Here is a 26,158-nt window from a genome sequence, read left to right as displayed (position 1 = left end):
CCTGCCACGCCCATGGGTGTCACTAACCCCCTCAGCCTATTTCACCATCTGTACATCTGTCTGAGCCACAGTCCACTGTTTCTTATTATAACTGAGGCCTGCCTCACAAATAGCTGGGAGGTGGGGGGCCATTCCTTTTCTAACCCATCAGTCTGACCACCTCTAACTTTGTCTCAAACCCTTCCAGAATGTTCCAGAAAATTCTAATGAAAAATAATTAGACACAAGTACAAATGCCCATTGACAACAGGAGGATGAACAAATTGCATTTCATATGACAGAACACCATACAGCAGTAAAAATGAGCAAACCAGAGCATGGGACAAATCTCAAAAACATGTTGAGTATAAAAAGCAAGTTGTATCAGAATACCTACACCATTGTTCCTTACATGAAAGCCAAAAACATACAAACCTACTGATGTATTATTTCAGGATACATATTTATATGGTAAAACCATCACATAGGCTAAGAGATGGTGAACACAAGACACAAGATCAAGGCTGTCCTTTGTCAGGAGAGGGAGACAGAGGACTGAAAGGTGTGCAGGGAGCTTTCAAATATTGGAAATATTTGATTTTTTAAGCTAGAGCAAGGATGCCTGATTTTGTATGACCTTCGAGCTAAGAATGAATTCACATTTTGTTTAATAGTTGGGGGGGGAGGGAAGACTGTTTCATGATATGTGAAAATTATATGAAATTCATATTTCAGGATCTGGAAATAAAGTCTTACTGGCACACACTTGTGCCCATTTGTTTAGGTATCATCTATGACTCCTTTCGAGCTACAGTGGCTGAGCTGACTAATGGAGCCAGAGCCTGTCTGAACTGCAAAGCTGAAAATATTTACTATCTTGTTCTTTATAGAAAAAGTTTGCTAGGTGGGAGGGGGGGTATGTGGATATCCATCTTATTATTTCTTGTAGTTTAAAATTTTTTTAATTTAAATTCAATTTAGCGATTATATGTGGTATTATTAGTTTCGTATTTCTTATAGTTTATATCTAAATTCATTGTATCTAATATTGAACCTCACCAAACTCTTTGCAATTCCTAGAATACAGCACGTTCTCTCACCCCTGGGCATTTGCATGGGCCATCCTCCCTACCGGAAGATCCTTCTTCACTTCCTCCAGCTTCTGGTGGTTTCATCATTTCAATCTCTGCCTTCTGCTCCTCTCTATTTGTGCCTTCTTCTTGTCCCACTCTTACACAGACTGTCATCTTGGGTTTAGGGCCCATCTGGTAATCCTGAAGGATCTCATCTTGAGAGCCTTAACTTAATCCCATCTGCAAAGACTTTTTCAGATAAAATCGCTCTTGAAGTTTCTAGGGGTTAGGAACTGAGTATATCTTCATGCAATCCTCATGGATTGCATGAAGGAGAATGGATCTCCTACATTGATTGTAGCATCATGCATTGATCATTTGAAAAATATTGGTTTTGGCAATGCAGAGGATGTCACATTTCATTATTCAATATCAGAAAGTCCCCTTCATTAAAATCACGGCCCATATTATCAAAAAAGCCTTCCTTTGACTGTCAGAAACCAGTCAAGCTCATAGCAGCAGGTGCAGGTTTTCCAAAAATCTTATTTTCCCTTGAAAGGTTGAATTTTATCATTAGCAACAAAACTGAGTTGTTTTCCTTGGAGTGACAGGCTCTTTTTGTTCATTTTTGAGAAAATGTCTGACAAACAGCCTAGTCTGAATCATGGTTGGTCAGACGTTTCAAATGAAATTAATGTTCCCTGAAAAAAGATCATAAACTTCATTCAAATGCTTCTCCTGGAGATGGCCCCTGAAATTAAGTCTCAATAGAAGGGCTTTGTATGTATTTCCCACTTTGTCCCACGAAGTATCTGAAAGACATGCACTTGCCCATTATGGGGCCAACTCTGTCTCCCTAAAAGGGATGTTGAAGTCCCAATCTCCAGCACTTGTGAATGTGACTTTATTTAGTGATAGGGTCTTGGCAGCTGTCATCAAGTTAACATGAGACCACCAGGCTGGACCCTCATCCAATATGACCTGGGTATTTGTGCGAAGAGGAAACATTAAACTCATCCAACTCAACTCAAGAGATGGTGAACACAAGACCCAATACATAAACTCATATATAAAAAGGAGACCATGTGACAACAGGGTCAAGGAATACCAAGGATTGAGAGCCAGCACCTGAACCTACCTGGAAGAGGCCAGGAAGGATCTTCCCCAGAGCCTTCAGAAGGAGTGCAGCCCTGCTGAAAACTTGATTTCAACTTCTAGCTTCTGGAACTGAGAGAAAAGCCATCTCTGTTGTTTTGAGCCACCCCCTCCTTGGAACTGTGTCATGACCGTCCCAGGAGTCCAATCCCCCAGGCCATGTCTGGGCTGCATCATGATGTGACCTGGTATGTGGTAAGCTCCTTGTTTCAGGCTGCTCAGGATGCTATAACAAAATACCAAAGCCTGGGTGCCTTAAACAACAGACATGTATTTCTCACAGCACGGAGGCTAGAAGTCCAAGATCAAGGTGTTGGCTGATTTGGCCTCTTGTCAGGACCCCATTTTTGACTTGTAGACGGTCCCCTTCTTGCTGTGTCCTCACATGGCTTCTCCTCTCAGTCCTCCTCTTCTGGTAAAGACTACTCTTAACAGGACAGGCCCACCCTCTTGATCCAATAATTTAAACCTAATTACCTCCCCAAAGCCCCATTTCCAAATGCCACCACTGTGATGGTTACTTGTAGATATCAACTCGACTACGCTAAGGGATAGCTTCTCAGATATGATTTCTGGGTGTGTCTGGGATGGTGTCTACTGCTAAGAGATCAGCATCTGAATTGATTAACTGGGTGTAGCGGATGGCCATCCCCAGTGCCAGGGGGCATCACCCAATCCTTCAAGGTCCCCAAAATAACAAAAAAGAGGATGGACAAGTTCCTACTCTTCTCCGCTTGAGCTAAGACAGACATTGTCTCCTGCCCTTGGGCATCAACACTCCTGGTTCTGGAGCTTTTGGACTCAGATCTGGGCTCAGGCCTTCAGCCCCCTGATTCTTAGGCTTCAGGACTCAGACAGAATAGATTGGGTAAATAAGTTATAGCCCACCCACTCAATAGAATTCCAACAGCCGTTAAAATGAATGACATAGATCTTCAGGAGACTGACATGAAAGGAATCCATGTTGTATTATGATGTGACAAAAGCACAGTGCCAAAGGAAATGTGTGGTATGATTCCAGTTTGGTCAAAACAGAAAAAACCTTTTCCCCACGTGTATTTATGCATGCATAATATAAGGACGGTTCATAGTGATTATCTCTTGGAAGAATCTCTAGTTTTTCCATGGAGTTGGCCTATCTCCCTCACTGGGAACCCTAGATCCAGTAGTGAAGGCTTTGTTTACTGACATGGTGCCCATAAAGAAATCCCACTGTGGAGGTCTTGGGGGCCCATAGACAATACCACACTTTAACAGCCATGTGTGAGTAAAACACTCACTGTTGTGGGTTGAATTGGGTGCCCCCCCCCAAAGTTCACAAGAGGAAGTCCTAACTGCTAGTACTTGAGAATATGACCTTCTTTGGAGAGAGGACCTTTAAAGAGGTGATCAAGTTCAAATGAAGTCAGTAGGGTTGCCTCTAACCCAATAGGGCAGTTGCCTCTGGAAGAAGAGGGAATCACGGCATCCAGACGTGCACAGAGGGCTGACGACCCAGAGATACAGGGAAAGCACAGCCACCTGCAAGCCCAGGAGAGCGGCCTGGGACAGATCCTCCCGCAGAGCCCTCAGAAAGAACCAGCCCTCCTGCCACCTTGCTCTCAGCCTTCTGGTCTCCCGATCTGTGAGCCGATTCACTTCTGCTGTTCAAGCCTCCAGTCTGTGGCACTCTGCTATGGCAGCTTTCGCAAAGGGTTACACCCATTAGACAAAAGACCAAGAGGAACCTCTCCCTGAACGATGGACCTGGAACAAAATTGCAACTAGGTAAGTGAGTGAGGAGGGCAGCTCTCTCTGAACACAGAGACAGGCACATCTATTGGACTGTGGCATGAATGTCCAAACATCCAAGACCGTCTCCTGAAGGGAGATCGTGCTCTCCATGCCCTATAAAAGCAGAGATTTCTGTTTGTGCATCTTTTGGAGTTTTTTTTTTTTCTTTAAAGATTTTATTTATTTATTTGACAGAGAGCACATAAAAGTAAGAGGAGGGGCGGGCAGAGGGAGAGGGAGAAGCAGGCTCACTGCAGAGCAAGGAGCTCAATGCGGGGCTCGATCCCAGGACCCTGGGATCATGACCTGAGCCGAAGGCAGACACTCAACCAACTGAGCCCTCCAGGTGCCCCTCAGATTTTTTAAATTATAAAAACAATACAGTCTGGTTGTTAAAAATGCCAACGACAGAGAAATGCATGAAGAGAAAAAGCGAGACTTACCCCTCTCACCTACAACCACCATCCCAGAGGCAAATGCTATGAACAGTTCTCCGACACATGTAAACACTCAGGAAGTGACAGCTGTGCTTGGCATATGTCTCTTCTGCCTGAAGGTAAATGTCTCTTTAGTAACAAATTATGCCTTTGGTTCTTCATAAATGGTTGAATCTCAGAGTATTTCTCTGATTTTGAACTTCTTAACCAAGATCTCATTGACCAGGTTCCAGTCAAGGACCAGGAGGAATTAGATATTCCGCAGATTTCCTGGAACCTTAAGCAAAATTGTGTGTACACGTCATCTTCTAGGAGAGGGTCCAGAGCTTTTATTGAGGATGTTCAAGTGTGCTCTGTAACCTCAAAAAACTTACAGAACCAGTGGGCAAAAATGAGGCCAATGGGCAATTTCCACCAGGACCATTCTGGACCTTCCTGTAATTCGGAATACAGGAGATGCGGCACCTGGTTTCAAATACCATTCCAGTTACTAGGTTGTCACTAGCTCTGTGACCAGGGGCCTGGCTCCCCCATCTGTAGGGATGATAACAGCGGCCACACCTAGGAGCTGTGAGCTGGGCCAAGACAGGAGAGAGGCAAAATACTTGCAGGGGGTTCCCAACACATCAGCGATGAGCAGATAAAGATTTGTTTCCCATTTGAATCCATTAAAAAAAAAATACAAAACACAAAATAAATCAATTTTTTAAATTGAGGTAAAATTCATATAACATAAAATTAATTGTCGGGGCACCTAGCTGGCTCAGTGGGTGGAGCATGTGACATGTGACTCCTGATCTCGGGGTTGTTTGAGCCCCGTGTTGGGTGCAGACATTACTTAAAAATAAAATCTTGGGGCGCCTGGGTGGCTCAGTGGGTTAAGCCGCTGCCTTCGGCTCCGGTCATGATCCCAGGTCCTGGGATCGAGTCCCACATCAGGCTCTCTGCTCAGCAGGGAGCCTGCTTCCTCCTCTCTCTCTGCCTGCCTCTCTGCCTGCTTGTGATCTCTCTCTGTCAAATAAATAAATAAAATCTTTAAAAAAAAATAAAATAAAATCTTAAAATAAATAAGTGTAAAGTGCACAACTGGGTGGCAGTTCGTACATTCACAGCCATCACTCTCTCTAGTTCTAGAACATTTCTGTGGCCCCCTAAGATACCCCACTCCCATAAGCAGTCACTCCCCAACCCCCACCCCCAACCCCTGACAACCACCAATCTGCTGTCTTTGTCTGCGGATTTGTCCATTCTGGACGTTTCATGTCAATGAAGTCGTACGTTCTGTGGCCCTTTGCAACTGGCTTCTCTCACGCAGTGCAATGTCTTCCAGGTTCTTTCCACATGTAGTGTATATCAGCACTCCCTTCCTTTCTACGGCTGGGTAACATTTCATCGTAATGGTTGATCTCATTTTGTTTATCCACTTACCAGTAATGAACATTTGGGTTGTTTCCACGTCTGGCTATTTGGGTTAGTGCTTCTCTGAACATCCTTGTACAGGATTTGCTTGAACACCTGTTTTGAGTTCTCTTGGGTATATACCTAGGAATGGAGTTGCAAGATCGTATGGAAATTATTTTTTTATTTTTTTATTTATTTGTTTAAAGATTTTATTTATTTATTTGGCAGAGAAAGAGATCATAAGTAGGCAGAGAGGCAGGCGGGGTGGGGGCGGGGGAAGCTGGCTCCCTGCCAAGCAGAAAGCCCAATGCAGGGCTTGATCCCAGGACTCTGGGATCATGACCTGAGCCAAAGGCTAACCCACTGAGCTACCCAGGTGCCCTGAAAATTCTGTTTAACTTTCCAAGGCAACTCCAAGCTGTTTTCCGTATGGGGTCTGTCACTTTACGCTCCCACCAGCAGTGCACTAGGGTTCCAATTCTTCCACAATACTTGCCAATACTTGTTTTCTACTCTTTTGACTACAGGTGTCCTGGTAGGTGTGAGATGCTATCTTATTGTGGTTTTGATTTACAGATAAGGAATAAATGAAACAAGATGGGATCGGGAGGGAGACAAACCATAAGTGACTCTTAATCTCACAAAACAAACTGAGGGTTGCTGGGGGGAGGGGGTTGGGAGAAGGAGGGTGGGGTTATGGACATTAGGGAGGGTATGTGCTATGGTGAGTGATGTCAAGTGTGTAAACCTGGCAATTCACATACCTGTACCCCAGGGGATAAAAATATATTATATAGTTTATAAAAAATAAATAATAATAATATTTCCTAAAAAATCGAAATCCACACCAAAAAAACCGTGCCTGAGCAGAACATCAAAATCTTAATGAGAACGGGACCCAACCCTGCATGTGTATACTCAACTCACTTGCCTCACTGTATTTAAAATTGTGATAGTTCATTCATTGCGGATTTCTAGGCATTGACTTGAATTTTTCTAAATATTATCTGAAAATATTACACGTTTATCAACATTGAAATTTAAAGGTATTACTTATTTTTGTTGCTGGGTTTTCGTGTGTGCTTTCCCCCCAAAATGTGGCACCCCAGCCCCTCTTGGTCTACCCTCTCCCTCTGCGCTGTGCTCAAGCGGTTTCTGCTCATTCACGTGGCAGCTCCCGCGCTGACCTCAAGAGGGCGCCGCTTCCCCGCTCATTCGCAGCCCAGGCGCGTCCATCTGGGCTAGGAGTTTGATTTGGGTTATTAACATCTCCCTGTCGGGATGCCTCTTGTATAAGATGGGAATGGTAGGCAGAGCTGTGGAAATCGCCCCTCCTAGGGCACAGCCCCTACCCAACACATAATGATCATTGTAACTATTCCCTAAGAACAGGATTGGAAGAATATATTACACTCCTAAGGCAGAGAATTTGAAACACAAAGTAGTCAGAATGGTACAATGAACCACCAGCTCCAGGTCCCGCTGCTGCCCCTCCCTGGCCAACCTCACCCCATCCATCTTGCTGTCTGGGATTATTACTCCAAAGCAAATCCCAGTCATTCTAGAAATCTTATTCTGTAAATATTTTATTATGCATCTCTGAAAGATAAAGACACTTAAAAAAAAAAAAAAACCTTACAATGATATCATCATAATTTAAAAACTTTGCCAAGAATTCCCTAATCCCTACAGATTCCTATATAGTTCACAAATGGGTTTTGAAGGTCAGCGCCATCATTCCCTTGCCAAGGGAACTTGGGCAAATTGCTAAACTTCTCTGAGGCATATTCTCTTTCTTCCTTTTTTTTAAATTTTTAAGTCATCTCTGCACCCAACATGAGACTTGAGCTCACAACCCCGAGATCAAGCATCACCTGCCCTACTGACTGAGCCCACCGGGTGCCCCATTGAAGCTTTTTTTTTTTTTTTTAAAGATTTTATTTATTTATTCATGAGAGACAGAGAACACAAGTAGGCAGAGGGAGAGGGAGAAGCAGGCTCCCCGCTGAGCAAGGAGCCCAATGCTGGCTCAATCCCAGGACCCTGGGATCGTGACCGGAGCCTAAGGCAGATGCTTAATCGACTGAGTCACCCAGGTGCCCCCCCTTCTGAAGCTTATTTTCATCATGGGTAAACCAGGGTGGCCCAAGGAAGCTCCCAGGTCACAGGAAGAATCAGAGACGGTATGTTACATTAGCACCTGAAGCTAAGAGCTACTCATCATAGAATGACATGATGATGGTCCAGGGAATATAGTAACATTAAAGAGCCATGGTTCTCAACCAGAAAGTGGAGGTGGGGATTCTGAGCTTCAGGGGACACGTGACAATGTCAGGAGACATTTTTGGTTGCCACTGGCATCTAATTGGCAGAGACCAGGGTGGGGGGTGATTCTCAGCAGCCTACTCTGAGCGCACTGTGGAAGCTTTGCCACTGCCTCAGCTACCTTTGCCTACCAACCCTCCCTTTTAATCTGGAACCAGCCCCCATAGTGGGAAGAGAGGGCAAGACCAAAGAAATTCAGGCCATTTCAGAAGGGTAGGTGGCAGGTTTGATAAGCAAGGGAACTTACCTACCAGGCTTGTCTAGTGGACAAGCAGATCTCCACAACTACCAACCAGAATCTTAACCTTTACATAGAGACCTCCACTGGCTTCAGGCTCATATACCATCCAGATGGTCTTAACACCACATCACTATCTCAAGGCTGTGTCCTTGGGGAGCATCTAGCACGGGGAAGGCCAGTGGAGCCAACACTCCAAGGACAGGGGAGGGGGAGGAAGAGCCTCTCACTGCCCGGGTCCAGCTGGTGGGTCAAATCTGCAGTCACGTGTTCTCGAGACCCTCCTCCACTGTGCACACTCCACCACAAAGAGTGCTCTGGCCTCATATATTAACCGTGCTGAGCCTGGGAAACCCTGCTCTAGAAACTTAGATTTCATTTAACGCTTGTGGGGACATCGACATTGGACACTCTGATTCCTGAGTGTTGGGTGAGCCTGGAAGTTGTAGTAATTGAGCATGACCCACAATTCATGGGTCCTTCACATGCCCCAGGCACAGCATTAGGCTCAACTGCATGAATGAATTTCGTTGTCTTGCCAACTCAGGAGCTCGTGAAGAAAATTAAGCCCAGAGAGGTCAAGTGGCCAGGGCGAGAGGCCTCGTCTCTTTGGACCTCATTTTTTTTCATCCGTGGGACAAGATGATAATGTCTGCCTCTCAGGCCCACTGCCCACACAGGATGCCAACCAGCTGGCACCTGATGGACGCTTAACACACGGCCTCCTCTGTGACGAGTGTCTTAGCCCGGCACCCAACGGTTAACCATCGAGTCTGGCTAAGTGCCCAGCTAAGCCAGGGCCCGAGAGCCACACAATTTCTCTCATTATCCCAGTTGCTGGGTGAATTGGCACAGAGAGACCTGGGAAGTACCTAAGACAAAAGTTTCTAGGATTGCGGGGGGCCTGGCTTCCGGGCATTGGTGCGACCAGAAAATTTCTTCTCCAGCCTACTTCTCCAGAAGATTTGAAGTTGGCCCTTCCACTACAGGCGAGAGTGAGAGGGAGGCTGGAGCCCCCAAGAAACACCAGAAGGCGGGCCCTGCAAGGAGCCTCCATCCTTCTTAGGGGAAATGCAGTCTTGCTCAGTTGCCTGCAGTGACAAGTAGGAGCCAGGAAAGATGGACGGTTGTGGATGAGCCCATTGGTGGGAACAGCATTGAGTGAGCACCTACTATGTGCCGAGCACGTCGACCTTGGCGGACAAAGTCCTTGTACTCATGGGACTCATGTCCTTGTGGAAAGACAAGCAATAAAGAAGCAAGAAGAAACATATCAGCTGGTGGTGAGTACCATGCAGAGAATTAAAACAGGGTGATGGCATTGGGAGTGACTTGGGGTGGGGTTGGTCATCGAGCAATGGGAGGGTCAGAGACAGCCTCCTAGGAAATGGCATTTAAGCCAAGGTGTGGATGGCAGGAAAGGGTTCAGGATGGGGAGTTCAGGTCAGCCTAAGGCCCTGAGGCTACAAGAAGCTGGTTTTCTCGGGCTGGGGGTTCACAACCAGGTATGACTGTGCCCTTTAGCAGACACTGGCAATGTTGGAAGATATGTCTGACTGTTCCAGCTTTGGCGAGAGGTGGGGAACCCTGCTACTGACGTCCGGCAAGTCAAGGCCAGAATGTTCCTCAGTAGTCATACACTGCACAGAATGGCCCCCACTGCGAAGAATGATCTGGCCCCAGACACCAGTAGTGCTGAGATTGGAAAAGTCCGGGCTACATGGTTGGAAAGAAAGCCTAGTGTGAGCGTCAAGGTCAAAACCTTCCGATCCTCCTGTGAGCAAGGGAACATGGCCATGTACTGGAGTGGGGTAGGGTTCAAGGGGCCTACTGGGACCTCTAACAAATGGAGGAAGAAGCAGAGATTTGGCAGGAGGCAAATTCAAGGTCAGGAGTTTGGTGAGGTGATGGGAAAAGGCCTAGATTTTCCAAGGAGTCAAGAATTGGGGCTTAGGTGAGGTCAGCGGGGTGTAGCTTAATCAGAGGGTCTGGGTGGATCAGGGAAAGGTGTCTGGATGGTCAGTCTGGCTTGGGGGGAGGGGGTGCCCCTGGAGGAGAAGGGGCCAGAGCAGCACTCACTCCCAGAACCTGCCCTTCCAAGCTAGTGAAAAAGTTCTCACCATGATCCTCAGTTTTCCTCATCTGTAAAATGGTGACAGGCAGTGATATTACAATATTTTTCTGGTCTGTGCAGGCAAGGTTCACTCAGCAGCCTGGGTGGTCCACACTCTGCTTCAAAAAGGTTTGGCCCTTGACTGGCTCCTAGCATGTGCCCTCTTGGAATGTCTTGCCTGATGGGGGTGTGTTTGTTTACCTGGGGGCCTCGGAATATACCCGAGAGTCTATGCTAATGATGTGATTTATGGTGGGACCTTGGGCCTCGTGGAATCCTCTCCGGACGGGCTCCGGGGGCCTAGACTGTGAAGTCAGCCGTGTCTGTGTGCTTAATGCCCAGGAAAAACCTGGTCACACCAAGACACCGGGAGCTTCCCTGCTTGGCCATCCTCTGAGCCTGTTGTCACACACTGAGAATCTAGTGCTGCTCACACAACTCTGCTGGGAGGAGACAACTAGAGCCCCAAGCCCTGTGTCTGCAGGACTCAGCCCTGCATGCCTCTCTCCTTGGCCGCCTTTCACCTGTGTCCTTGTACTATAACGAACCATCTCCATGAGAACAGCTTTCCCGAATTCCGTGAGTCCTTCTAATGAATCTTTGAATCAGAGCACGGGGTCGGGGAGGTCCTGAAAAGCAGACTCTTTTCCTGGGTGGACGAGGCAGGGAAGGGAAGTTGAGGCAGAGAAGGAAAGGTATAAAAAAGCTCAAGCCGTTTGGTTGAACTGATACGACCATTTCTCAAGGGCCTGTATGTAAAGCGAGGACTTGGCATCCCAATTCCCAAAGGCCTCGCTCACACGGGGGTCATCGAGGGCATGTTTGGAATTCATTCTGGCTTTCAGGCCCGTCGTGCTTCCTATGTGTGGATCCTGAGGGGACTGCCTTTCTCTCCTGGTCCTAGCCCATCTTTGAGCGGTTCTCACTCCCAACTCACAGAAGATACGGCTGATGTCCCCGGAGAGAGGTCACTTGCTTAAGTCCCCAGGACGGTGATGGACAGTGATGGCATCCCGACCAGGCCCGTGGACACCCAGGTACACTTTCTTTCTCCTGCGGTTCGTTACTATGGAGAGGTGAGTGGGCAGAACTCAGATCACCTGGGTATTTTCAGTAAGTTCAAATAATGAGACCTTAAAAATTTCCTGGTCATAGAGGCCCTGGTTTGGGTTCATTTCTCTCCCCTGGCTTTATTGACAGATGATCGGGTATGTGTGAGTTTAAGGTATCCAAAATACTGATCTGATGCACTTCTATCTCACTCCGTGATTACTGCAGTGCGTTAGTGAACACGTCCAAAACACGCTTCATTTCTATTTCTTTCTCATGGCGAGAAGCTTGGAGATCTATGCTGTTAGCGACTCTCAAGCGTATAATACGGTATTATTAACTGTGACCCCCACGCTGTGTGTTAGATACCTAGGTCGGTCCTATTCACCTTTTAACTGCAAGTTGGTGACCTTCGACTGACATCTCCCCATCTCCCCACACCCTTTCCCCTGCAACCATCACTCTACTTTCTGTTTCGATGACCTTGGCTTTTTTTTTTTTTTGATTCCGCATACCAGTGAGATCTGTCAGTAATTTTGTCTTTCTCTGTCCTGCCTATTTCACCTAGCAGAATGCCCTCCAGGTCTCTTCGTGTTGTCACAAGCAGTGTTTGGGGATTATTTCAAAGAGCCCATCTCAGTTTGATGTGGGTAGGTCCCCAACTGCCCCTGGAGATCTGCTAATCTCCCTTCTCATCCGAGAGAGTTGGCCTCAGGCTCCACGCCTCACGCAGGCAAGGAGATCTGGCTAGAGTTGATTGAAAGCTGGTTTCTCCGTTTCTCGGCACTGCTGACATTTGGGGACAGAAAATCCTCTCTGGTGGGGCCATCCTGTGCATGGTAGGGGGCTGAGCAGCGTGCACGGGCTCTACCCACTGGACGCCAGCAGCTCTCCTTCCCTGACGTTGTGACAACCAAAATGTCCCCAGACGTTGTAAGTGTCCCCTAGGAAGAAGAATATTCCCCTGTTGAGAATAGGATGCCCAGCGCCTGGACTACCTTTGGAGGGGACAGTGAGCACAGCCAGAGGTGGGGTTTCTGCTAAGTGTTTGCCCTTCTGGCCCGCCCCGCCCCACCAGGACCGCAGGACTCCCAGCATCTGATAGCTTCCCTCCGCACACCTGGGCCCGGGCTCAACTTTCAGAGATCCCCAGGGGACCTAGGTGTTCCAGAGGCTGGCTGGTCCCCAGGCCCCAACGCTGGGCTCCAGGAAACGGTAGTTGCCGTAGCGACTGCTGAGCTCTTGGGGTGAGGAGCTGGCTGGTTGAGGGGCAAAAGTCTCCAGTGCCTGGAGGAACCAACATCCAGGGGCCTCGGCTGGGAGGCGGCTGTCCAACGTCCCCCCGTGAGTGCTCGCAGACCGAGCAGAACAGCAGGGAGCAGCTGCTTCGGCTCCCCAGGGGCGCTGGAGGTGGCGGGGACTCCCAGGCACCGAGGGGATAAGATGGACGTCCCACTCCAGATCGCCCTGTCTGGCTGCCTTCCCAGGAAGGCCCCCTGGCCTCTGGCCTGAGGTCTCTGAGTCCCAGGCCCTATCCTGGGGAAGTATCATCCAGCTGGACAGGCAGCATGAGTGTGGGCCCCCTCAGCCCGGGCACCCGCCGGCGGCTTCTCCAGGGTCAGGCAGGCCCCCTCCCAGCACCTCTGCCCAGCAGCGTGGCCATCTTCATCAGCTCCACAGTCTCGGGTAAGGGGCAGGGCAGGGCAGGGCTGGGGGGTGACGAGTCAGCAGGTACTCTTGGGGGAGGGGCCAGGTGGCCAGCGCATGGCTCAGAGGGTCCTCTAGGAGACCTGGATAAGAATGCAGCCTGGCCAGTGACCCACATGGGAACTGGTGAAGGGGAGTCTCCTAGACCCTCTGTGTCCTCTTCAATAAGCCAGGCTGAGAGCCTGACTTGACAGAATTGCTATGAGGGGACAGATCATACTGCAACTAACATTTAGGATGAAGGAACCACATACCAGGTTTAAAGAGTATGAGAGCCATTCCCCCACCCCTGCCCCCAGACTCCAGGCTTTGCATGACCCCAACCTCTTCATCTCCCATCTCATAGGATCCTCCCCTCAGACCCCTGCTGTAGTCACCCTGGGCTGCAGCAGATTGTGGGGCCCTTGAAATCCTGGGCCCCGTAACCGATAATCATGGATGTGTGTGTCTAATGTCTGGCTCCTCCGAGCAGGTGGCCAGCCCTGTGGGGCAAGGACTAAGCATGGCAGTGTGCTAGCAGACATCTACTAACCTGTTCCCCTCAAATTTAAACAATACAAAACGAAAAACACCAAAATACCTGGTTTGTACCATCTGCCAATTTCCCTGGTGTAAATCCTTCCACCAGGGTCCATTTCAAGCTGCCGATAAGACTTTTCCAAACAAGGAGGCAGGCAGAGACGTATGGCAGTCCCACCTTGATGAATACTGCCCTGATCCAACGTCAGCAGCTCGGACCAAACTCCAGAACAGAGCGCACAGCCAAATACCATGAAATAATCAGGAAGTGATGCACTCTGCTTATTTGCCATCTCCGCCTTTTCTGTTGTTCAGTTCCGATGATTCAATTGCTCGTAGTGGCTACGTGAATTCACAAAATTCCTGCCCCTGATGGTTAAGCAAGGTCCTGAGCGTAAAGCAACTTCCTAACAGACACTTTATGAACGGATGTGAATAACCCGCGGAATGCGTTAGACAGGCATGCGAGGGGCGGGGGGGAGGAGGCCCAGCCAAGACTGGAAGCCCGATCAGCTCCTATCCCAGAGCCTGGATGGCTTCTTTGTGCCAACAGCTTTGGGAGTCCTTTCCTGTACCCTCCGACGTCCTCCCCCTGAGCAGGGGGAGAAGACGAACATTTCTTCCACATCTATCTACGTGCTTTTACTTGTCCCCAACTAACACTTATAAGCAACTGTGTTGAGTGCTAAGAATTTAGCCATGACCAAGACAAGCAGAGGTGTTTGACTGTGGGGAGCTTGCAGCCCTGCAAAGTAGAAGCATCATCCCCAATTACAAAGGGGGGGGAAACTGAGCATAGCCTAACACTTGGCACTGGGCCACAAAGTGAAGTCAGTGGTGCAAAAGGTCTTAGAATCCAGGTTTACCCCAGGTAGGGCTGCAAGAATTAGCAAAAGGAAAAAAAAAAACCAGCAAAAACCAAGACACAGTTAAATTTGCATTTCAGATCAACAATGAATAATCCTTTAGTATAAGTAATTCCCAAATAGTTCACGACATGGGATATACTTATGCTAACAGATGAGTTGTCCTTTATCTGAAATGCAGATTCAGCTGGGCTGATCAGATCTGCACACTTGTCCAAAATAGGACATGGAACGGGATATACTTATGCTATCAAGTCTTTCATTGAGGATCTGAAGCGAGAATTCAGCTGGGCATCCCCTACTTTATCTGGCAACCCTAAGCTAGACTGACCAACCATCTGGGCTAGCTGGGACTGAGGGGTTTCCTGGGATGTGGGATTTTTGGTACTAACACCAGGAAAGTCCCTCTCTGGTTTACCTCGTGGTTTTTGTATCTTTTCATTTGCCCCGCAGGGCCCCACCCTTAGTGGAGACAAGGGAGGCCAAAAACAGAGCTGTGAGGGCAAGAAAGGGTTCTGCGATCTCTCAGCTCACATGCTCTGTGCTGTTTCTTGCAGATATGGACGCGGAGAGAGAAGCTCTGCAGAGCACGGCCTTCCCCGAAGTGCAAACCTTCTGCCAAAAGCACGGGCTGATGTTCGAGGTAATAGCTTCCTCCCTGCCTCAGCGTCCCCTGCCCTGAAATTAGGGGACGAGGGCGGGCCACCCACATTGTCACATGGGACCCTTAGCTCAGAGATGCTCTGCACTGGCCATGCACCATGGAGATGAAAGTCCTCTAAAAAGGCAGGGGGAGGGATAACAGGCACTGGCACTGTGGGGAGCCCAGGAGGTGTGGGAGCTCTAGGAGTGGCCACCATCGGACCCCACGCCTTGGGCACGCCACTGAACTGACTTTCATTGTTGGTTTGTCCTGCTCTCCTGGCTCTCCCCGTGCTGGGACAGTTTCCAGGGGAGTCTAAGAGGACTGTGGGGTGTTTGGGGTGAACACGGAAGTGCGATGTGCCTTTTTCAGGAGTGCTAGTGGTGTACCTGCCGGGCACAGTCACCGCGGTCCCCAGACAGAGGCCCCCATTGCTCTCCCACCAATCTGGAGGTGGGGCGTTGCCCCCTGCCCGTTTTGATGCGGAAACCAATAAAGCGTCTTTGGAGCATTGGCTTCAGTTGACCCTGACTCCTTGACCTGTAGGACAGCGAGCCACGCCATCAAAGGCCCCCTTGATTATACCCACCGTAGTTTCTGTATTACTGAGAAAGAAGCAGTGCTGGGAAGCCGACTCTGCCGGCCATCGATCGTGAGACACAGTTCAATGGCAGAGGCACCGAAAAGGAAAATATGAGAACCGAGGCTCGTGCCTTTGACGTCCACACAGGTGCTATGCGACAAACAGCATAAACATCCTCAATGCACAGATGGGAGGCGGTGGCCCGCAGAGCCCAAGGCTCTGGCCCGAGCCCCGTGCTGACCCTCTCTCCCTCTCCATTCAGCCACATTCAGTAGTAGGGTGCTGCTATCACCATGTTCCAGTTCCTTAGGAATTTCTGGGTCTTTCCCTCTAGGTAAAAGAATGTAGGGAGGAAAGGGACATTCTGAGTTCCCTTCCCCTGCCTCCCTATCCCAGCTTTCCGCGAGCTTTGGTACCTGAACTGAGCCGTTCTGCTGGGGGTGTTGGTGGGGGGCGCTCAGGCAAGCAGGCGAAAGTGACCACCAGTGTGCGGTTGCCAGGGAGACGCTGCCAAGTCTGATTTGGGCCAAACTAAATGCCCTCCTTTGCAAAGAAAGCTCTGAGAACAAGTGTGGACATGTCCTCCCTTAGAAAGGAACAGTTTGAATATGGCCAAGTTCTTTCAACGTTTTTTTATACGTTGTTTTAAAGTTAACTTTTTATTTCGGATTTAGACTTACTGGAAGGTAGCCTGCAGTCCAAAGTTCCCATATGTTCTGCACCCAGTTTTCCCCCTATTGTGAACATCTTACATCATCGGCCACATTTGTCATAACTAAGAAATGGGGGTGCCTGGGTGGCTCAGTCCATTGGGCGTCTGCCTTCAGCTCAGATTGTGATCCCAGGGTCCTGGGATTGAGTCCCACATCGGGCTCCCTGCTCAGTGGGGAGTCTGTGTCTCCCTTTGCCTGCTCTTCCCGCTGCTCCCCCTGCTTATGCGCTGTCTCTCTCTCTCACACAAATAAATAAATTAAATAAATCTAAAAAAAGAAAAAGAAATGGACATCGGTACGATGCTGTGAACCAGCCTCATTCAGATGTCACCATTCTTCCTTTTGTGTCCTTTCTGTGGTCCAAGACCCAGCGGGGCTCAGGGGATGCTGTGGGGTTCCCTGTGGGCTGAGACAGTCTTTTCTTGTTGCTCATGACCTTGGCAGTCTCGGAGAGGGCTGACTGGCCATCCTGCAGGATTGCCTCCCATCTGGGTCTGTCTGATGTTTTTCGTGGTTTTTCTTGTGATGACCCCAGGGTTATGGGCTTTATTCTAGTTCTTTCAATTTGGACAGCTCCCCTTTGGGGAGAGACTGTCAAAAATTACTGAAAGAGGGGCAGGCACCTGGGTGGCTCAGTGGGTTAAAGCCTCTGCCTTCAGCTCAGGTCATGATCCCAGAGTCCTGGAATCGAGCCTTGCAGCGGGCTCTCTGCTCACCAGGGAGCCTGCTTCCCACCCCCCTCTCTCTCTGCCTGCCTCTCTGCCTACTTGTGATCTCTGTCTGTCAAATAAATAAATAAAATCTTTAAAAAAAAATTACTGAAAGAAACTTTATGCCTTTGTCAAAGGGAACTGAAAAAAATCACCCATTCTGCCACCTCCCTGACATACCCACGCTTATAATCTTCAGGTTGTTGATCTGAGGTGGGGTATTCGGAGCTCGGAGGCCACTGACCACATGACCACAGAACTCTGCTTGGAGGAGCTCGACCGGTGTCGGAAAACATCCATAGGGCCTGCCTTTGTCGTGAGTCTCTTGGGAGCAATGGATTGGTGCTTACTTCTCATTCCCGCCCCGATACATGGCTCCTACCCACTAGCCAGACCCATCAGTGGAGGGATGTGGGTGGCATTTCTGCTATAGTACCTAATCTCCCTTGCCTGCCCATGTCAGACATTGCTAATCGATCACAGTACTCATTTTCCACCGAGCTACCTGGGATCCAGACATTAACAGCCAAGTGGGAGCAACCAGTAAGTGGGAGGGCAGGGGGTAGAAGCCCAAGGGAATCTTAGAATTTGCTTTGGACCTACCCCACCCTCCTAGCTTTCCCACCTCATCCAGTTCATGTGTGTGGAATTTGGGGATCTTGGAAAAGCATAGGGATGTTGGGCATTCTTTTCTTCCATTTGCTTCATACTGTCGAGAGCAACCTCTGTGGCATTGTCTAGAGCCTGTGTCAGGGCAAACTTCCTCCGACACTAGGTGGGACCAGTTTTTCCATGTTCCAGGGCATTCTCTCTTCCCACCCCAACAGCACCCTCTCCGTCCCCAAAACACCTCCCAGCCCACAATTAGTGGTTTGAGCTACAATCGGCAAATGCTATTCCACTGTCCTGATTGACTCCACCACAAGTTCCAGATACATCCAAGAACTATGACATTCGAGCTCATAAACCCTTGAGCAGGGGTCAGCAAACTACAGCCTTTGGGGCAAATCTGGCCCATTGCCTGTTTTTGTAAATAAGCTAGTTGGCACTCAACCACACTCCTTCATTCACATATCATCCATGGCTGCTTTCCAGCTAGACGCAGAGACCCGAGTAGTTGTGGCAGAAGCTACCTGGTCTGCAAAGCTGGAAAGATTGGTTATCTGACCTTTCCCAGGAAAAGTTTGCTGACCTCTGTCCTAAAAATGTATAGAGGGGAAAAGTTAGGAAAGTATCTTTGCCCAAAACACCTTAGTCACAAAGAAGCTTTGAGGAGTTTTGTTTTTTTTTTTTTTATAAATTTTTTTAAAGATTTTATTTATTTATTTGACAGAGATCACAAGTAGGCAGAGAGGCAGACAGAGAGAGAGGAGGAAGCAGGCTCCCTTCCGAGCAGAGAGCCCAATGCGGGACTCGATCCCAGGACCCTGAGATCATGACCTGAGCTGAAGGCAGCGGCTTAACCCACTGAGCCACCCAGGCGCCCCGAGGAGTTCTGAATAAAAAGAAAACTACCCCCGGAACCTCTCCAGGAGACAAAGGAGAGTGTAGGAGTGGTCCCCATTATAAAAGCTGCTTTCTAGGGAAATAAAGAGAAGTATGTGAGGGCTGCTTGGCTTCTGAAACGCCTTGGCTAAGCCACAAAGCACACGAGGCAAATTTAGATGTAGATAAATGAAGATCAAGTAGGATTCAGACTTAAGTTCCTCAGTCCCACCAGCCATGTCGCAATGGCTTCGTAACCCCATGTGGCAACTGGCCACCACATTGGACGACACAGATGGGCACCCTTTTGGCGCTGCCGAAGGTTCTAGTGCGACCTTAGAGATAAGACGCCCCTGAAGAAACTAAGTACCAACATGTGTGAGAAGCTTTCTTTATTATGTGTGAAGTTCGATCGATAGACTCAAGCTTCCTTTTTCAGTCTTTTGCTCTACGCTTTTCTTTGTCTGTTGGCATCGCTTTTTTTTTTTCTTCTCCCAGTTTTACGGAGATGTTTTTGCCACCCAGCAACGTGTTAAGTTTCCGACGGGCAGGGTTAATGATTCGACTGACTTGGGTTATGAAAGGACGACCACAGTAAGTTTAGTTAATATCCATCATCTCCTATAGATACAAAAAAAAAAAAAAAAGGAGAGAGAGAGAGAGAGAGAGAGAAAGGAAAAGATGGGTTTTTTCCTTGTGATGAGAACTCTCAGGAGATTTCAAATACACGTGCAGTGGCGTCCACTGTGGTCCTCGTGTTGTACATTACATCCCTAGTCCTTGTCTATCTCGTAACTGGAAGTTGGTGCCCTTTGAACCCCTCTGCCTCAATTATTATTGCTTTCAAAGGCATCCTAGGGTTTGGAGGGCTCTCCCCTCCTCCTTATGTACCTCCTTCGTGCATTCCCTTACCCACCCAACCTTCCAATTTAGTTTTCCAAATGAGCCCAACGATTGATCATTTTGTAGTTTAAAAAAAAAAAAAAAGGAAGAAAAGAAACTTTCTAAAGAAAAATGGACGATGGGGAAGAAAGGAACTCCAGGAGGAATTCGATTTTGCAACCCAAATTGCAGGCAGTGAAAAGCACAACGCAGCTTCCAGGTGGCATGGGGGACAGGATGATGATCTCTGAGCTTCCCCCAGGCCCGACTGGCCCAGGGACCTTGCTTGTCCTTCCAGAAGGGCTCCTTGGGCTGCGGCTGACCTCTACCAGCTTCCTGCTTTGTTCTTGAACCAGGCATCGCCCCTCTGTCCCCCGATGGTCACGGCATCCTTCTCCTTCAGTGGCTCCGAGTGGGGGGTCTTCCCGTGGAGATCAGAGCTGTGCTGCGGCCCTTGGAGAGGCGTCTCTCTGGTAAATAAGTCATTAGGCAGCATGAGTAGCAGAGGACGGCTCCCCAGGGACTTCCTTTAGAGGTTCTGGCTCTCCTGGGTCCCCTGCATCTCCAACGTCTCCAGAGAGTTGCTCCTGATGGCTCCTGACCTTGTTCTTTCAAGCTCTTCTCTTCTTGCTCTGGTGCCTCAGGCAGGAACACTTTCCACCTTGTCTCCCTCCTAAGATCTGTGGTTTGTGGTCGGCAGGTTTCTCTAGCTTCCCTCACTGCTCCAAGACTGACGCCTTTGAGAAAGGCCCCCAGAGAGTGGCCTCGTGTTCAACCTCCCATCATCACAGGCTCCGTGCCTCCAGGTTTCCTCAGTGCACACCCCTAGAATATTCTGCTACAGGCCAGTGAAGAGGGGAAGGGTGATTACTTCCATTTTATGATGAAACTCAAGACGTCAGGCTCGGGGTCCTAGACCTCCTCTAGCCTAATTCTCTAGCATTCCAGTTTGCATCTTCTGTTGGGGCAGAGAGACAGCCTCCTAGGTTCTTAGCATTAAGACTAGAATCTTAAAAAAAAAAAAAAAAAAAGACCAATACTTATGACCTTATCACCCCCAGTCCCCACAAAATCTTGCCCACGGGGACGACCTTCTGTTTTGTTCCAATTTTAGTATATGTGCTGCCAAAGTGAACACAGGGATGGCTTTATGTTTTACCACTGCCCCCTCTTCAAGCCCCTCCCTCACCCCGCTTTCCTGCTCTAGCTCTTTGGAACCACTTCCTGCCACAGGACCTTTGCATGTGCTGTCCCCTCTGTCTGAAAAGCACTCTGACCGGTGCATCTTTTCTCATGTCTTATTCTTCAGCTCAGTCCTTAAATCTAAATAAAAGCAGGGTCCACCCTGTATCTTTGAGACCTACCTGCCCCTGGGGACCACATCATAGCATGAGATTTGAGGAGGGCCAATGGAGGCCTTAGCTCTTGCCGTGGCTTTATTTCTGAGACAAGCCAGTGCCTACATATGAGAAACTGTAGCTTTTCTCTTCCTCTGCCCTTCTCTTGTTAAGGAACCTTGGGGTTGCATTTAGGGTTCCAATAATACAAGATAATCTCCCTAGCTCAAAATCCTTCACTTAAACACATCTGCAAAGACCTTGGTGCTAGTCATGGTTCTTCAGAGAAAACAGAGGATCTATAGAGAGACATAAGAGGAGATTTGTGACAGGAATTGGCTCACATCATTAATGGAGGCCAAGAAGTTCCACCATCTTCCGTCTATAAGCTGGAGAACCCAAAATGCAGGTGCCATTCAGTTATAGGGCCTGATAATCGGGGGGCTAGAGATGCAAGTCCTGACCTGAGTCCCAAATACCGAGAACCAGAGCGCTGATGGCCAAGCGCGGGTGACCACATATGTCTCAGCTCAAGCAGAGAGAGGGAATTCATCGTTCCTCACTTTCATTTTGGTTTGGTTTGGTTTGGGTTTGGTTTTTTGGGTCCTTTTGGGGATTGGATGGTGTCCCCTGCCTCGGGGAGGGCCGTCCGCCTCACTCCAGAGACACTGTCATAGGCGCATTCAGAAAGCATACTCAACCAGCGATCTGGGCTTCCCTCATCCCAGGGAAACCGACACCTAAAAATAGCCATCACAACCCTTTTCCATATAAGGTATGTTCACAGAGGCCAGGGATTAGGGTTGGCTATCTTTGGGGCCCATCATTTGGTTTCCATGAAGGGTTTTCCCAGCAAAAGATTCCTTGATGCTTAGGTATGATCAGATTCAAAATGCACCTGTCCGATGTCCCTTGCTCTCAGGGACCTTCACACGCAGGTGCTCTGAGGCTCTAGCCTGAACTTCTTAATGTACCCATCAACGTGGCATGTTGGGGGCTCAGGACCTCTCGCTGAGGGTCATAGAGCTAAGCACCCAAGCCAAGATTTGAACCTGTGCCCCCTCTCTCTGCCAGGCCCTCTTAGGTGACCAGTACGGCCCCTGTCCAGTTCCCACGCTGATCGAGGAGAAGGAGTGGGAAGCTCTGAGAACCCAGCTGACCTCCAGGCCACGGGACTTGGAGCTGGTGGCTCGACGCTTCCGGAGGGACGAGAACTCAGTGCCGCCCACCTACCTGCTGCAGGCGCTAGGCGCCACAGAGGCCCGTGGGCCCGAGGAGGCCACACTGACCTCTGTGCTGCGCTCTGGAGCCCAGGAGGCTCGGAGGCTGGGCCTCATCACCCAGGAGCAGTGGGTCCGCTACCACTGGTCAGGTGAGGCTGCCGGGACCCCCCTCAGGGTCCACAGGAAGCGCCAAGCATTCGAATACCCACATCGCATACTGTCCAAATGCCATAGCCTGCCCTTCTGTAAATGCTAGCCCAGCCCAGCTCCTGGGTCCCTGGTTCTGCACGAGGGTATTGTCCTGATCCCAGAGTTCAGCCATGTCCCGGTTAATTGTCTGTCTCGTAGGACCCTCCTTTTCTCTTCCCCTTCAGCTCCCTCTCCTCTTCTCCCTGGGAGACTCCTGACCCTGGGGGAAGGCTTCTAAGATGACCACTATCCTGGTTTGTCCGGGACTTTTAGGGTCAAACCCAGATAGTCCAGGAAAAACTGGAACAGGGGTCACCTTATGTTCAGCCCGGGAGCCAGCCCCTGCTGGGGACATTGAGTCCTCAGGCTCCCTGCCCCTGCTTCAGAGTTGGAAACTGAGGCACAAGAAGGGGTCTCCTTCACCTGAGGTAGGGAATGGGGATTTGACCAGAGTCCATCACCCAGCTCCCATCTGGCCTCAACCTCTGGTTCTTCAATCCCCCACACTGGCTACCAGAAAGATTTTTCTAAAAATGCAGTGTTTCCAGGGTGCTTGGATGGCTCAGCTGGTTAAGCGTCCGACTCTTGGTTCTGGCTGGGGTCATGATCACAAGGTGTTGAGATCAAACCCCGTGTCGGGCTACGTGCTGAGCGTGGAGCCTGCTTTTCTCCCTCTGTCCCTCCGCCAGCTCATGTTCTCTCTCTCTCTCTTTCTAAAATCAATCAATCTTTAAAAAAAAAATGGCAATATTGTCAAGCCATTTCCCCACTGCTTCCTGCCAGCAAGAAACAGATCATGATCACTCACGGGTTTGGTAGTATCAGATATGCCCACTTATAGCACCAAAACTATAGCATATGAATTTCTCTTACCAAAGATATTAAAAACATGAACTTATTTGGTCCACATATTAAATATATGGATTTATATTATGAACATACTAAACATATTGATGTGTTTCAAGATATGCAATGTAGTAATTTATGCCAATAGGATTTCAACTGTACTAAAATATGTTGATTATTATCTATTATATATATTAATTCTAGTCATGACATATCAATTTTTAAAAATCAGCTTTTTATTTGAGGCTAATTTTAGATTTGCACGAAGTACAGAGTCTCTGTATGTTCTTCACACAGAGAAATTAACATCCTATGTGACCACAGTGCATTTGCCGGAAGTAAGAAATGAACATCAGCCCATGACGAGTAACTAGACTCCAGCCTTTACTGAGAGTCCATGGGTTTTCCCGTTAATGTTTTTCTGCCCCAGGATCCCGTCCAGGTTCTCACACAAGCTTAGTTGTCACATCTCGGGTTCCGCTGTGACAGTGTCTCAACCTTTCCCTGTTTTTCATGACTTTGACCATTGTGAGGAGCGCTGGCCACAACCTTTGCAGAATGTCCCTCAGTCTGGGCTTGTCTGGTGTTTTCTCCCCTCATGCTTGGAGGGGGCTGTACGTTTCGGGAGGAAGACCGTGGAGGTGAAGTTCCTTCCGTATCCCATCACATCAGGGTTACCTGATGCCCACCTGACATCCCAGGAGAGGCTAACCCAGTACTTGGGTTAAGACGACGAGTGACATATCAATTTTGAATACAGGGTCTATCTGACTAATAATGTTAATGGCTCCCATTTATTAAGTGCTTACCACGTTGTTACATCTTGCTCTGTGACTTGTGCTAATTGCTTTCACGGCGATATCAGCCATTGGGACTGGAGTCAGCGTCTGGGGTCTGTTCTTTGGGATGGACCTGGACTTGCTGGTCAGTCTTGCCCTTTCCTGGCTGTACTGACTTCTGGCAGGTTCAGAACCTCAGTTTCCTCATGTGTAAAATGGAACCAGTCCGAGGTAGTACATCATGGAGTTGCTGTGGGGATCTTATCCTGTGATCTAGTCCCAGCCATGATCTATACGATCAGACTTAGCCCATTAAGAACTCCTACCTGAGGGGCGCCTGGGTGGCTCAGTGGGTTAAGCCGCTGCCTTCGGCTCAGGTCATGATCTCAGGGTGCTGGGATCGAGTCCCGCATCGGGCTCTCTGCTCAGCAGGGAGCCTGCTTCCCTCTCTCTCTCTCTCTGCCTGCCTCTCTGTCTACTTGTGATTTCTCTCTGTCAAATAAATAAATAAAATCTTTAAAAAAAAAAAAAAAAAGAATTCCTACCTGAGCAGCGCCTGGGTGGCACAGTCGGTTAAGCATCCGACTTGTGATTACAGCTCAGGTCATGATCTCAAGGTCTTGAAATCGAGCCCTATGCAGGCTCTGCACTCAACACAGAGACTGCTTGAGATTCTCTCTCTCTCTCTCCCTCTCTCTCCCTCTGCCCGTCTCCTCTCTCTCCCTCTCTCTCCCTCTGCCCGTCTCCTGTGCTCTTTCCCTCTCTTTCTCTCAAAATAAACAGATTTAAACAAAAAGAATTCCCACTTGAAAGAACAAACAGAAACTTGTAAAAGTAGCAGAAAGCATAAAGCCATGCTAGCAACAGTTTCTTCAGAGCCTATCTCCAGGTCCGATTTTCAATTTTCTTCTTTTCAGCCATTTTATTTGGAAATAGAGAGTCACAGGAAGTTGCAAGGGAAAAAAAAAAAAAAAAAAAAGGTAGGAAGTAATTCCATGTATCATTCACCTGGTTTCTCCCAAAGGTAGCATCTTGCAAAACTAAAGTACAATAGTACAACCAAAAAGTGGACATTGTGACAACCAAAGCATCACTTTTTTTTTAAAGATCTTATTAATTTATTCATAAGAGGGAGAGAAAGAAAGGCAGAGGGAGAGGCAGGTTCTCCAAGGAACAGGGAGCCTGATGCGGGACTCGACCCCAGGACCCTGGGATTATGACCTGAGCCAAAGGCAGACACTTAACGGACTGAGCCAGAAAAAGCATCACTTTTACAAACACGCATTTGCATGTGTGCAATTTTCACACCTGTGTAGCTTCAGATAACTGCCACAGTTCGTACATGGGGCTATTTCCTCACTGCAAAGACACTCCCCCACTACCCTTTTAGGGTCACACCCGGCCCTCCCTTCTGTCCCCAGCTCCTGGCAACCAGTAATCCGTTTCCATCCCTATAATTTATTATTTCATGATGTTATAGAATGGGATCACACAGTCTGCAACCTTTGGAGATTGGCTTTGTTCCTTCCGCATATCAAGCTCAGCTTTCCACAAGCACCGTTTCATAGATCCTGCCAGCTGTCTCATCAAGGTTAAACTAGGACAGGGACCCTGGGTGTCTGAGTCGGCTGGGCATCTGCCTTCGGGTCGGGTCATGATCCCGGGGTTCTGGGATCAAGTCCCAGCACCGGGCTCTTTGCTCAGCAGGGAGCTTGCTTCTCCCTCTACACGCTGCTCCCCTTGCTTGTGCTCTCTCTCTCTCTCTGACAAATAAATAAAATCTTGAAAACAAAACAAAAAATGGTTAAGCTAGGATACCCAAGTTACGGGAGAGTAAACTGGCTCAGAGAGATGCAGTGATTTGACCAAGGTCAGATAGACCTGTGACCTTGGTCACAGGGGCGGAGTAGATAGTCTTGCATTGAATAATGCCAAGCTGTGTTCTAGAAGGATCCTAAGTCAGGACTCTTAGTTGCCTTTATCCCTGATTTCCATCCAAGGGCCTGAGAGGGGTGTGGTGTCACTCCAAGGAAGGCTTTTCAGTGGCCCTTATCTCTGGCTCTGAGACCAAATCCTGTCTCCGAGGGAGCCTGACTCACTCAGCTCCAGAGACCTGGGAGCCTCTGCTGAGC

General features: G+C 48.7%; 1 protein-coding gene and 1 long non-coding RNA gene across 7 annotated transcripts in view; one reads left to right on the top strand and one right to left on the bottom strand.

The window, feature by feature from the left end:
* Positions 1–8,811: 8,811 nt before the first annotated feature.
* The window catches only part of NWD1 (NACHT and WD repeat domain containing 1), a 63,186-nt gene continuing 45,839 nt past the window's right edge, over positions 8,812–26,158 (top strand). The window contains exons 1-7 of one of the 6 annotated variants that reach the window (XM_082707991.1): positions 9,591–9,664; positions 10,837–11,073; positions 11,434–11,531; positions 15,194–15,279; positions 17,485–17,601; positions 19,269–19,364; positions 22,064–22,361. In XM_082707991.1, the coding sequence (XP_082564117.1) occupies positions 15,196–15,279; positions 17,485–17,601; positions 19,269–19,364; positions 22,064–22,361 (595 nt within the window). In that variant the 5' untranslated portion in view covers positions 9,591–9,664; positions 10,837–11,073; positions 11,434–11,531; positions 15,194–15,195. Of the gene's footprint in view, positions 9,665–10,836; positions 11,074–11,433; positions 11,571–15,193; positions 15,280–17,484; positions 17,602–19,268; positions 19,365–22,063; positions 22,362–26,158 lie in introns of those variants that run through there. The other 5 variants (XM_082707992.1, XM_082707993.1, XM_082707989.1 and 2 more) reach the window with 5 other exon arrangements.
* LOC309853426 lies at positions 12,018–13,985 on the bottom strand. Its single transcript, XR_014305669.1, has 2 exons — positions 13,832–13,985; positions 12,018–12,488 (listed from the first exon to the last, which is right to left on the bottom strand). It is a non-coding gene; the product is annotated as an uncharacterized lncRNA (long non-coding RNA).

This window comes from Mustela nivalis (assembly GCF_964662115.1).
Source record: "Mustela nivalis genome assembly, chromosome: 1".
NCBI lineage: Eukaryota > Metazoa > Chordata > Mammalia > Carnivora > Mustelidae > Mustela > Mustela nivalis.
Note: the sequence above shows the minus strand (reverse complement) of the source record. Positions and strands in the feature narration are given on the sequence as shown.